A 12,672-nucleotide genomic window follows, 5' to 3' on the forward strand; every position below is an offset into this window, starting at 1 on the left:
GGAAAGCTTTTACATTTCTCAAATGCCTGTGTTTCATATCATTTTCCTTTGGCGAATGCCTTTATTTCAGATGCCCTTGAAGCCTCTCTAATAAGTGTGGGACATGAACCAAGGCCACAGTCTCATTCTAATATGAATGAATGCAAAGATTAACCAGGCTAATACACTAAGCCATTTGGCATTTGATGGCCGCTGTTAAGAGCAGAGTGTAATTAAGGTGTGCAGATTAAACTTTTCACGTGACAAAGGATAATAAGTAATGATTTTTGTCAGCTTCACCAAACGCACTTCATTCCAATAGCATTGCACAAGATTTAGCTTCCCGCATAACCAATATCTATTGTTTACAAGTTAGTACTTTATTGCTCAGCATGGTGGAAAACTCCATTTCATGCTGAGCAGAATTCAGATCATAATTGCAATTCAATTTCAACCTGAAAGCAACATCAAAAAAAAAAGGCCTTGTGTGCTCTTTTTAATGAGATCTACTGTATTTTATTTATTTGGTTTTTAAAATATACAAATGTTTGTGTCAGACTCCTGTTCATAGAAATGCCTGACAAGTTATTCTGCTGCAAATGCCAGACAGTCTAACCCATGCAAGATTAAAACAGAAGTAGGCTCATCTTTTCTACTAATATGAACATACATCTTATCTTAAATGGAAATAATTCTGACAGTGATGAGAAAAATACATGTAAAAATGTGTTTTCCTTCACAATTTAGTTGTTATTGCCACTAAAGAGCCAGTAATCTTCATATAATGCTTGCATTCCAACTCTAATTGTGTATGCATTATAACCTACCTGTTAACTTTCTTAAAATGATGATCAGCACTAGAAAAACTTTGTCTGGGAAGAACCTGCACAAGTAACTTGGGGTGGGTGTGAAACAGTAGAACAGTCAGTCATTTTAATCCATTGTGTGGCATAAAGAAGCATGGAAAGAGGTTGCTGCATGTGAGTGGCAAAAATTTCCCCCCACAGTTTTTAGCCATCAGACAGAAATGCTGATTCTGTGAACTTAGGCAGATTGTGAGAGTGCTGGCAGAAGAGATTGGTGCTTGGCTCTTGTGGCCCTTTCTTGCATGACCAAGGAAATGCCAATTGCCAATTTGGGATTGGGAGGTGAATTTCTTCAAGGCCAAACTGGCCAGGGATTCATTCTTTCTTTCTTTCTTTCTTTCTTTCTTTCTTTCTTTCTTTCTTTCTTTCTTTCTTTCTTTCTTTCTTTCTTTCTTTCTTTCTTTCTTTCTTTCTTTCTTTCTTTCTTTCTTTGAGGGGATATCTAGACATAAAATTGAGATCACTATGGGTGGGCAAGTGGTTTTGACTTTCCTGCATTCTGCAGGGGATGAACCTGGAGGTCCCTTCCAAGTCTATGATTCTTTGATTCCTATGTGAAATGGGAGACGAGATGCTATAAATTCACTCTTCACACTCTTTCTGAAAGTGTGAACGCACACTATTAACAAAAGTAATATTGAATTAGCAAAGGTTCTTCTGCTAATTCATTGTGAGTCAGTATGCACAGCCTGAGTGGCACTTTTTTTTTTTTTTTACTAAGGCAGAACACAGCTTTTTCCCACTTTTTGACTGTTGGGGTACCACTGAAATGTTTTTTCAGACTTCAAGGTGGCAGGAAGTGATGTCACCTGGACACACCTCCCTGCCACACCCCCAGAGGTGAGAGGAGCCTTGGCAAGCAAAGTTTTAAATGGCTGGGTCCTCTCGCCTTCCCACTCCCTCCATTCCCATCACTGGCCACTTTGGGAGGGGGCATATCATCCTGCCATGATAAGGGTAGAAATTAAAACAGTACAAAAAAAAATCGTCTTCACTCAGAGCCAGAAATGGCAGGTACAGAGTGGGATGGCTCTCCTCAGCTGCCTTTTGAAAACCCCCATGACCAGTACCATGTGGTACTAAACCCTGCTTTAGCGGTATAGGTTTTAGGAATTACTGCTTCAATGTGCAAATTCAATACACCTAAGTATTTTTTTTTCCTGGAGGGCTGTAGCAATAGTGGACTGTGTTCCTTATTGTGTCCTTCCAGGGCATCATGTTAGACACTGCAGAAATCTAGAAGCTGAATTAAGAGGTAACTTTGGTCTGATTTAGCAGGGCTCTTATTTTGTTCTTATTTATCATATATTGCAGGGGTAGTCAACCTGTGATCCTCCAGATGTTCATGGACTACAATTCCCATGAGTCCCTGCCAGTGTTTGCTGGCACGGGCTCATGGGAATTTTAGTCAATTAACATCTGGAGGACCACAGGTTGACTACCCCTGCATTCTGTCTTCATAGCAGCTTCAGAACATGATTTGATTAGCACCTTTAGGGCATAATAACAAAGTATAATACTACCCATGTTGTGACTCATTAAGATTGGCAAAACTTTCTTGGAGTTGATAGATATAACATAAGCTTGCAAGAAATATGCAAAAATACTTCTGAGCTCAATTTTTCTTGAAATGGATACTTACAGATGAGACTGAGTTTTCAGATAATGTAATTATATCTTTAATAATGCTCAACATTATTGCAAATTCCATATGTAATTTGACACGTAATTTCACTGCTGATAGGTTTAGCCCAAGAAATAGAACAGAATTTGCATATAAGATTTACCTCTTTTGAGAATTAATGCTTTTGTGAAAATGATTTCATTTCTCTTTCTCTCACTTTACATTGTAAGACTTGTACACCTAAAATCCTAAATAAGTTTCTTGATGAGTTTACTTTTTGCCTTTGTTTAATTTCTATATAAATACAAAATATTTCAATTTATAGCATATATGGCCTTGATGCCTAATGATCAGAATTAGAAAGGGAAACATGGACCATCTGTTCATGTCTTTTCTTGAGGTAGGTCACAAATGAAAGGGTGACACACATACACACACACATACAATTTTTTCTGTTGGGAACTTCCTTCATGCTTACCTTAGTGGCCCCATGAAAGTGTGGGATTGGTGTGAAAAACAGGTTAGCATGGAAGCATATCTGGATAGCAGCTAAGAGTTTATATAAAGTGAGCCAAAGTGATGATGTTTTATGTACCACCACAACTTTCCACAGTATGGTTGCATCATATGCTGGCTTTCAGCAGATCCCTGCTTAGATCCCTGCTTAGATCCCAACTACTAAGCAGGGATCCTGCTTAGATCCCTGCTTAGTCCTAACTACAGCATCTGGGGAAAAATATATGCCATAAATGGGGAGAGATTTTGCTGCAGTGCAATGAGACAATGGCCTTTTGGAGTTTTGAATACGTCTTGTGTTAGTCTAATTCTGTAATCATTGCATGCAAATCTCTCTTCCACTCCCCTCTCCTCACATGAAAACAGCCATGATGTTTCATTGACCTGTAAGTCTTCCCACTACTTCAGTGACTCCTGAGATGGGAGGATATCCTAGAATGGGACACACTGTTATTGAAATGAATGAAATTCTGTACAAAATGGATTCATGTCTTCATCAGCGCATTCACTGAACTCTGACTCAGGGGGAATTACTTTGGGAGTATTCCACACTGAAGGATTGTCTTAGAATTCCATTTTCTGTTCTGGCCAGAGAACCACACCAAGTGGAGCTGCAGTTATTAGAAGTTATTGGGCCAGTTCCCATATGTACCAAGATCCCAGTGTCTATGTATATGTGGGAACCTGAAAATTGAGGATCTCTTCCATTATATCTCATCTTGTTCGCTATACAACAAGCCAGGGAAGAAATGTATGTTCAGGTTAATTCTTGATGTGCCCACAATGTCTGAGAATGAGAAAGTGATATTTTATTGTCTGACACTGATCTATACATTTCAAGCAGATTAGCTCTTTATGCCAAAGCAGCCAGGAAAATAAGAGCCATAACGAGCAAGGAAAATATGGTACCCTAAGACTTCTGAACTCTAAATACTGTACCTAAATGGTTAATGGAATTTTATCTCTTATTGTCTTTTTAGCTGAATGATATGTACACGTGTGTGTATATATATATTTTAACTTCATTGTGAAGGGCTTTGGCCAATACAATAAAATCTATCTACCACTACTATTAGAATTTAGAAAAATGAGAATCAATGTATCGATTTTGAATACATAGCCTGGACGTACTGTAAATATTATGTAACAGATGTGTCATTTGAAGCAGTACACACATGAGCACATCAAGCTACCTTCTGCTGAGTCAATCCATGAAAATTAGTATTCTCTGTTCTGCTTGGCAGAGGTCTTCCAGGGTGTCAAAGTTGACAGCTTTCATAAAACCTGCTGTCTAATCCTTTTCCCTGGAGATACCAGGAACTGAACCTGAAAACTTCTGTAGCAAATTAGAGGCCTTACTATTTACCCATGGAGCTTCTGCCATTTTGCTCTGTGTGCCAATATGCATTTGAATGAAAATATATTTAATTGAACGTATGCTACATATGTTGAAATCAGTTGTTTAATTTTACAGTACCTTTTTTGTTTTGCAATCTTTGCTTTTTAGCTCCTTGTGGAAGTCGATCTACGGGTTCTGAAGGCACAGTTTTATCACCAAACTATCCTAAAAACTACAGCATAGGACACAACTGCATTTATTCCATTGCTGTCCCTAAGGAATTTGGTGAGTAGTCTTTGCTTCATGCATTTTTATCTGAATTATTTAACCAGTATTAGTTTGATATCTTGCGTTGGATATTGCAGTTACGTTGAGGTAAAATCATTTGTACCCTTAACTTTAATTCGCTCCCCCCCCTAGGAGTTGGAGTGTACGCTACTCCCCTATCCTTTCCTCTTCACCTCTTTAATAATTGGGGGAGGGATGGGATTTTTAGCCGTCATGTTAGTAGATTGATGTTTTAATGGGAATTTTAATGGGGTTAGTTGTTGTGACCCGCCTCGAGCCTGTCGGGAGAGGCGGGAAATAAATCTAATAATAATAATAATAATAATAATAATAATAATAATAATAATAATAATAATAATAATAATAATAATAATAATAATAATAATAATAATAATTCTTAGAATGATTTTGGTACTCTTTCTATCATATGCCTTGGTATTACGACAATTTGGATAAAGTTGTGTGGTTGTTTTTTCATTGCAAATTATGTACTAGTTTTGGTAAACCTCTTTTAAAGAATCAATAAGAAAACAGTTTGCAGAAGATATGCCCCTTTGTTTGCTTGGTGTCTTAAACATTCCTGCATATAACAAGCTATACAAACAGAAGATGTGTATTATCTGATATCCAGAACAATGTAGGGTAAATAGTATTAGAAATACCAGTTAAATAGTAGCTGGTTTGAAGTCTAGATATATATGAAAAGACAGAGTAGATGAGCAGTTATTATAAAGTAAATGAAAGACCAATGGATGTGAACACTTATCAGTTGAGCACCGTTCAGGAGAGTATGATTTTTAAAGCCCCAGGAAGGGGGTGGGGGGTCTTGGACTGGATGGCCTTTTGTAGTCTCTTCCAGCTCTGTGTGATGGGATGAGAAAGTTACAGTGTCTGTGAATAATTTATCTGGAGGAGGCACAGGCATCGGAGTTAAACAGTCCGGCAAGTTTGTAAAATATGTTTCCTAACTTCAGTAAATCATCCGCTGGTGAACTGGAGTATCCATCTGATTTTATTATAAGGATGTCTATGGCTTGCAGCCAGGCAGGCAACAGATTTACAAACAGGTTGGAATAGTTTTGCTTTTAATTGTCATCTGCTTAATTAACCAGATAATTGATTTAAAGTGCATGGTTATATTTTGCAAAGATCTGAAAGGTAATCGTGACCATTTACATTTCTGAGTGGCATGTGCATCATAGGCCAAGGATCCATGATCCTTTGCATGTGTTCTTCTCCCACAATCCAATAATCCACATTTGTAGGTAATCACAGTGTTATATTAGGATCCAGGATATTAAGGTTCAAATCACCATTCTGCTTGCTGGGTGACCTTAAGCCAGGGCCACACTCTCTTCCTAAACTTATCTCAAAAGGTTGTAATGAGGATAATGGCGAGGAAAACATTGTAAGCCACTTTGGATCCCCTTGGGAAGAAAGGCATAAATGAAGTGTTTTCTTCAATTAAACAGTGGCTAGTGTACCAAAGACCACTTCAGGGATACATTAATTTTAGAAGAAGAGTTGGTTTTCATACTCTGCTTTTCGCTATCTGAAGGCGTTTCAAGGCAACTCACAATCTCCTTCCCTTCCTCTCCCCATAACAGACACCCTGTGAGGTAGGTGAGGTTGAGAGAGCTCTGAGAACACCTGAAACAAAAGCAGATGGGAGGGATTGTGGAGACTACCTGCATATGTGGGAGACTAGAAGATGCCTTTTGAAAAAGATCTTCATGAAACAACATTTTTTACAGGAGAAATCAACCCTCACCAAAATTCAGTTCAGCAGTACTACTATGTCTGTTTTCAGATGTCACAACATTAGTTTGTTTATAACAGCATTGAAAAAAAAAACCTGCTTGCCTGCCATACTCATGCAAGCTGTCTCTTCTCCATGCTTGTCTAATGACAGAGATGCAGCCAAATTTGCGGCATCAGAGGACCTGTCACAGTCAAGCTAGTAAACAGCAGTTTCTCCACAGCAACCGGCAACATTATTTAATTGTATCCACCACGTCCATGCTTTTCCTGCAGAACAAAAGTACTTGGAAAGGCCAAAAAAATATATGCTATACATGCCAAATTTAATTGGAATCGATCAGTTAAGTGTTGTCAAGTTACAACCAACTTCTGGTGACCCTTCTCCTCCTTCTCCTTCTTCTTCTTTCAAGCCACAAAATGTGCAGATGTGGATTGCCATTGTCTTCTTCTGCATAGCAACCCTGACCTGCTTTTTCTACCCATGCGAGAGTCTGTACTTACAATGCCAGAGTGATGTTGGGATGTTGGACTAGAATCTGGAAGAGCCAGATTTGTATCTTGGACTATAAATCAAAGTCATGAGCAACATTCCGTTCAACCAAGTTTTAAGCCTTCTTTGAGTAGAGGAGGAAGTAAAATGATGTCATTGCTATGGAAAACCTACCTATCCCATGAACCCATGTAAATTCCACCGACGGTTAATGGAAGTGTTTCAGAGTACATACATCCCTGCCAAAAATATCAGTTCTAAAATCTGTTTTGAAGTGAGTTAACCCATAACAATGTATAAAGTCAAGTCAGTTGTTGCAGTAGTTTATTGAACATACAGGAAGAAACAACAAATCTTCTAATCAGATTATTAGACTGATAAACTTTTGATGGAGTGGAAAGAATAGCTGCTTCATTGCTAATTTTTTTTTTTTGAAAAATCACTTCAGTGTAGCCCTTTTTCACTGTTTCATTATTCTGTCGTGCAGAATCAGAGCTTCAATATTTCAAACAATGACAGGCTTAAGCCGGAAGATAAATGATTCACAAAAGGACACAGCATGTCAGAGGCAGAATCTTTTGTAAACATGGAAAGCTCATCATCTTTGACACTCTCCCACTGATCTTGCAGAAGGGCACGATGATCTCTAATTGTTTAACACTGCAGTCCTTCACTGATTAAAATTAAAACACAGACATTTAATTTTCATCTCTTTGTTGATGACTTGCATGATCTAATTATGTTTAACAATACACGGCATAACGGGAAACTGTATGTGTACAGTCTGTAATACTATTACTAGTAGTGTGGGGGTGGGTAGTAGTAGTAATGGACTCAAAGACTTATTTGGGGAGGAGCCATGGCTCAGAGCTTCTACGATGATTACAGAAGATCTCAGGTTCAATCCCCAGTACCTCCAGTTAAAAGGATCAGGTAGTCAATGAGCGTTTCCTCACCGGAGGCTCTACGCCAGACTGAAGGTTGGAGTTTGAGCCACCTCTTCCTGCTCCTGCCTGGGGGAGCATTTGGCCCCGTGCACCTCATGCATCCTGAATTTGTGCTCCTGCATGGGAGCCAGAGAAGTGAAGCTCCCAGTGCAGAAATGGTCAATAAGAAAAACCTCTACCTGAGGACTTGGAGAGCATTTGCCAGTCAGAGTAGGCAATTCTAAACTGGCCAATTGTCTTATTCAGTGTAAGGCAGCTTCATGTCTTCAAATGTATTCATTTCTCTGAACTTCTCAACAGCATGTACCCTTCCTGTTAACCTGCCTTTTGCTATATGTTTGCCCCTAGGTAGGGACTGGACTCATATCCAGATCTTTAACAGGGGTTAAATGTCCATTCTTTTGGACATCCCTTTCCTGCTCTTTCTAGTCCCCTGAACTGAAGATATGCAAATTGTCAATGGTCTGTTTTCCCCAAGACTACTTATGATCCCCCCCCTCCACACACACTTACAACCTTCAGTCTTCTTCTTTTTTTTTGGGGGGGGGGGGATTTGATTGTGCTTGGGAGCCTGCTGTTGTGCTTAATACTCATTTTTATGTTCTGCTGCCTTCCTTCATCTTGAAACTCTGCCCATTTGTTTTAAGAAGGAATCCCTAGAGCAGCGGTTCTCAACTGCCATAACGCTGCAACCTCAACTGCAGCAGCAGTGGCGGTGGAGGCGGCATGCACATCCGCGCAGGTGCACAACAATCTGGAGGCAGTGTGGAGCCAGCCAGTGCCATGGCTCCGCCAGCCGCTGCCAGCTGCCACCACCTGCCGCCTACCACCACCCACCGCCACCGCTCATCGGCAAACTTGGCCACCATACTGCTCACCCCTTAGTTCTGGCCCTAAGACTGATCCTTGGGGGACCCCAACTGCTAATTTCCCTCCATTGTGAGGACTGTCCCATAATTCCTACTAGATTAAGTTGAGATATAATGAGTTGCCTCTGCGTCTGAGTGAGGATGTGAACCTGAACCTCCCACATACAAACAGGATGATACATGCAACATTTTAGCCTGCTGATAGCAACAGTTTCAGATTGGGAGGCGGAGCCTTATTGTTTTTGTGCTTTGATGACTGACTTTAGAACTAACGTATTTCCCAGTTGCCCACGGTGCTTTGACAATAGTGCCTATCCCTGGAAGTCTGGAGCGGCACCACAAGGCAATCTCCCCCTTCTAATTCCTAAGCCACTGGATAGAAATCACTATGTTTTAGCAGGCACTGTTGCAGATGCTGACACTTTGGCATCTGTTTTTTTCTTGCATGTTGGGGGGACATTCTGTTCTAGCTCTGGAATTGACATAAATGGACAGGCTCGCATCAATAGGCCACTAGCAATTTGTTGGCGAGCAGCCTTTAAAAGATTGACTATTGCATAGTCCTGAAAATGCAGGCACAAAATTTGTTCTGCCAGCTGAGCAAAGCCAACCAAACAATGTTGTCAATGCACATTACGCCTGTTGGACAGTTCACTGAGTGCGGAATCTACAGACAGTTTAAAAGCCATGTCATTACACACTTGTTTTGGCAATGTCAGTTTTGCTTTAAAATGCACTTCATTTTTCAAAAGGTAACAGCATCAGCATGGCTAGCTGATTAAGTGATTGAAACTCATGTATAATTACATCCAGTAAGACCAATAAAAGGGAGGGGGGAATGGAGTGCTTTAATGTTGTGGCTGATTGTGTTAAAGTTCTATATTTTATTTGCATCTCTATGTAACAGCACTGTTAGAAATTCCAGTGGGGTAGCTGAGTTAGCCTGCTGTAGGGGAGGAAAAAAAATCTCATCCTTGGAGAACATAAAAACTAGCAGATCTACTGAAGCATAAGCCTCCTTGATGCATTTCAGAAGTATCACAAATGTATTCGGGAGGATAGTTTCATGTATATTTGTTAAGCATCTTACATTAAAAATATAAGAAGAAGGTAAGAAAAATATGTATCAGCGTCCAGAAACATTCATGTTTATTATAATGCAAAATTTCTAAGTTGCTGTTCCGTACAGGTACTTTGCCACACACACACAAACTTATCTAGCAATATATTTCCATGTAAAATATCTGGAAATATTACAGAGACTTCTCAGTTGCTTTTGGATGGAACTTACTATCTATTATAAAGGTAATGGTATCCCAAGCACTGAGTCATGTCTGACGCCCTCTAGCGTTTTCTTGGCGGACTCAATACAGGGTGGTTTGCCATTCCCTTCCCCAGTCATTACCGTTTTACTCCCCAGCAAGCTGGGTACCCATTTTACCGACCTCAGAAGGATGGAAGGTTGAGTCAACCTTTAGCCAGCTGCTGGGATTGAACTCCCAGCGTCATGGTCAGAGCTTCAAACAGCATGTCAGCTGCCTTCCCACCCTGCACCACAAGAGGCTCGACTATCTAGTATAGCTCTATTTAAATCTTGGTGTTCAGCAACGTTTCGGCAAGTTGCAGTCTTGATCATCCTTATTGATGAATCAGAAAATAGATTGTCTTAGATCTCTGTGATTTTTGATAGCATTGGTCATGAAATCCTTGTGACACCCCTCACAGAATTCGGGTTTTGGGGTAACACTTTGTTGTGATTCAGTTCCTTTCTGGGTGGTGGGTTCTGGAAGGAGTTCATAGGTAAGGGGGGACATTTGTCCGTCTTCATGGGAATTCTCCTGGGGAAGTACTCATGGATCAGTTCTGCATGTGTGTGAGTGCAAGAGAGAATGAAAGAGAGAAGCCAGTGGGAGAGAATTATGGAATTGAATGGCTTCAATCCAGTGATATGGGATACAGACAGTGTCCTTCTGCTGGTGCAAGACCTTGTGCAACCCCTAACGTCTCCCTCCTTGTACAATGCAGTGTTTTATTAGTGAGTGATTAGAGGATATTTCACATAGAGCAGGGGTCAGCAATCTTATAGAATCATAGAATCATAGAGTTGGAAGGGGCCATATAGGCCATCTAGTCCAACCCCCTGCTCAATGCAGGATCAGCCCTAAGCATCCTAAAGCATCTAAGAAAAGTGTGTATCCAACCTTTGCTTGAAGACTGCCAGTGAGGGGGAGCTCACCACCTCCTTAGGCAGCCTATTCCACTGCTGAACTACTCTGACTGTGAAAATTTTTTTTCCTGATATCTAGCCTATATCGTTGTACTTGTACTTTAAACCCATTACTGTGTGTCCTTTCCTCTGCAGCCAATGGGAACAGCATCCTACCCTCCTCCAAATGACAACCTTTCAAATACTTAAAGAGGGCTATCATGTCCCCTCTCAACCTCCTTTTCTCCAGGCTGAACATTCCCAAGTCCCTCAACCTATCTTCATAGGTCCCATGGCCCCAGATCTTTTAATCTTTTCTTTACTTCTGAGTAATACAAAATACGTTAGCTCCTCCCCCCCTCCAATATTACTAAGTTTTGTTCTGTCTTTAAAACAGAATGTGGATTATGAAGAACACCAGAAATGAAGCTCTGAGCTGAACAGCACAGAGAAAAATCCTAGGAAATAAAAGAAAATCTTTCCACAGTATTTTTGTGGGGAAGGCACAAGCTACTCTGCAGAAGCCAGAGAGCTCCCAGTAGCTGTGAAGCTGCAGATTGGAGACCTCTGTCCTAGAGGGTCAAAATATGAAAGGTCCATCTTTGAATCATCAAAAGCTTACCATTCAGTAAGCAGTCACTTTTCAAATCACTGAAGTTATCACTTCAGAAGGTCAGTGGTAGAGATGTGAGAATATCTGTTCTCTTTATTTCCACTAATTCCACTTAATTCCACTTTTACGCCACACTCCCAGACCTGTTGGCCCACAACAATTTTCAATAAATATAAAAATACAAGAAGAACAAGAAAACAGTTATAACCTTAAAAACCCTCTCCCACAGCCCTCCCATGAAGTTCTTTACCTCTCTACAAATCTGAATATCCATGGAAAGCCTTGGTGTGGAGATCTAGCCTGGTGTAGTAGTTAGGAGTGAGGACTTCTAATCTGGTGAGCCAGGTTTTATTCCACACTTCCCTAAATGCTGCCCGCTGGGTGACCTTGGACTCATCATAGCACTGATAAAGCTGTACTTATGGTGCAGTAATATCAAGGCTCTATCAGCCTCACCTACCTCACAGAGTATCAGTTGTGGGGAAAGGAAAGGGGAAGTGATTATAAGCTGCTTTGAGACTCCATCAGGTAGAGAAAACAATTTATAAGAACCAACTCTTCTTCTTCTATGTACAAGTAGTTTGCATCCCCTCCCTTTTGATGATTGTGTTTTCCAGACAAGTAAATTGGACATAAGAAAGGTTTCTCATGACAGTACATACCAATGGGATAAGAAAATCCATTTCAGAAACTGAATCCAGTAGATCACCAAAAAATCAGAAAGCTTCTGTAAATCCCACTGACCCCCTCAGCAGTATCTGTAACAGCTTGTGCTGTATAAATAAAAGGGTAGGGGGTAGATGGGCAGAGAGTTGGTGGGGCCTCTCAAAACTTTGTGCCAATCAGTCCAAATTCTAAACAGGTCCCGCCGCCCCCCCCCCGCCCAGCCCTGCCAGGGGCAATCTGGTGACATCACAGCCAGTTTGCCCCTAGCCACTGATTGAGACAGAAGTATGTGGGCCTCATGGGTAAAGGGAGGGGCAATCTGCTCTTGACCACCGCTGAGAGAGGAGGTCAGTAGGGATGGAGAGGATGGAGTCTTGGACAAGGCTGCACCAGCCCTCTTTGCCCCAGGGCTGTTCTAACTGTCACATCCAACAACTTCCCTCACTTTGCCTCAGACTGCTGAATGAAAATTATACAGTGTAGTTGGAAGCATCTTCATTTCCACAGA

The 12,672-nt window shown here is 40.7% G+C and overlaps 1 protein-coding gene across 8 annotated transcripts in view; it reads left to right on the forward strand.

Annotated features, from left to right (window-relative positions):
• CSMD3 (CUB and Sushi multiple domains 3) overlaps positions 1 to 12,672 on the forward strand; it is a 675,220-nt gene that overhangs the window by 488,621 nt on the left and 173,927 nt on the right. For all 8 annotated transcript variants that reach the window (XM_077351631.1, XM_077351632.1, XM_077351635.1 and 5 more), the window contains one exon: positions 4,493 to 4,609. In XM_077351631.1, the coding sequence (XP_077207746.1) occupies positions 4,493 to 4,609 (117 nt within the window). The remainder of the gene's footprint in view (positions 1 to 4,492; positions 4,610 to 12,672) is intronic.

This window comes from Paroedura picta, chromosome 9 (genome assembly GCF_049243985.1).
Source record: "Paroedura picta isolate Pp20150507F chromosome 9, Ppicta_v3.0, whole genome shotgun sequence".
In the NCBI taxonomy this organism is placed as follows: domain Eukaryota; kingdom Metazoa; phylum Chordata; class Lepidosauria; order Squamata; family Gekkonidae; genus Paroedura; species Paroedura picta.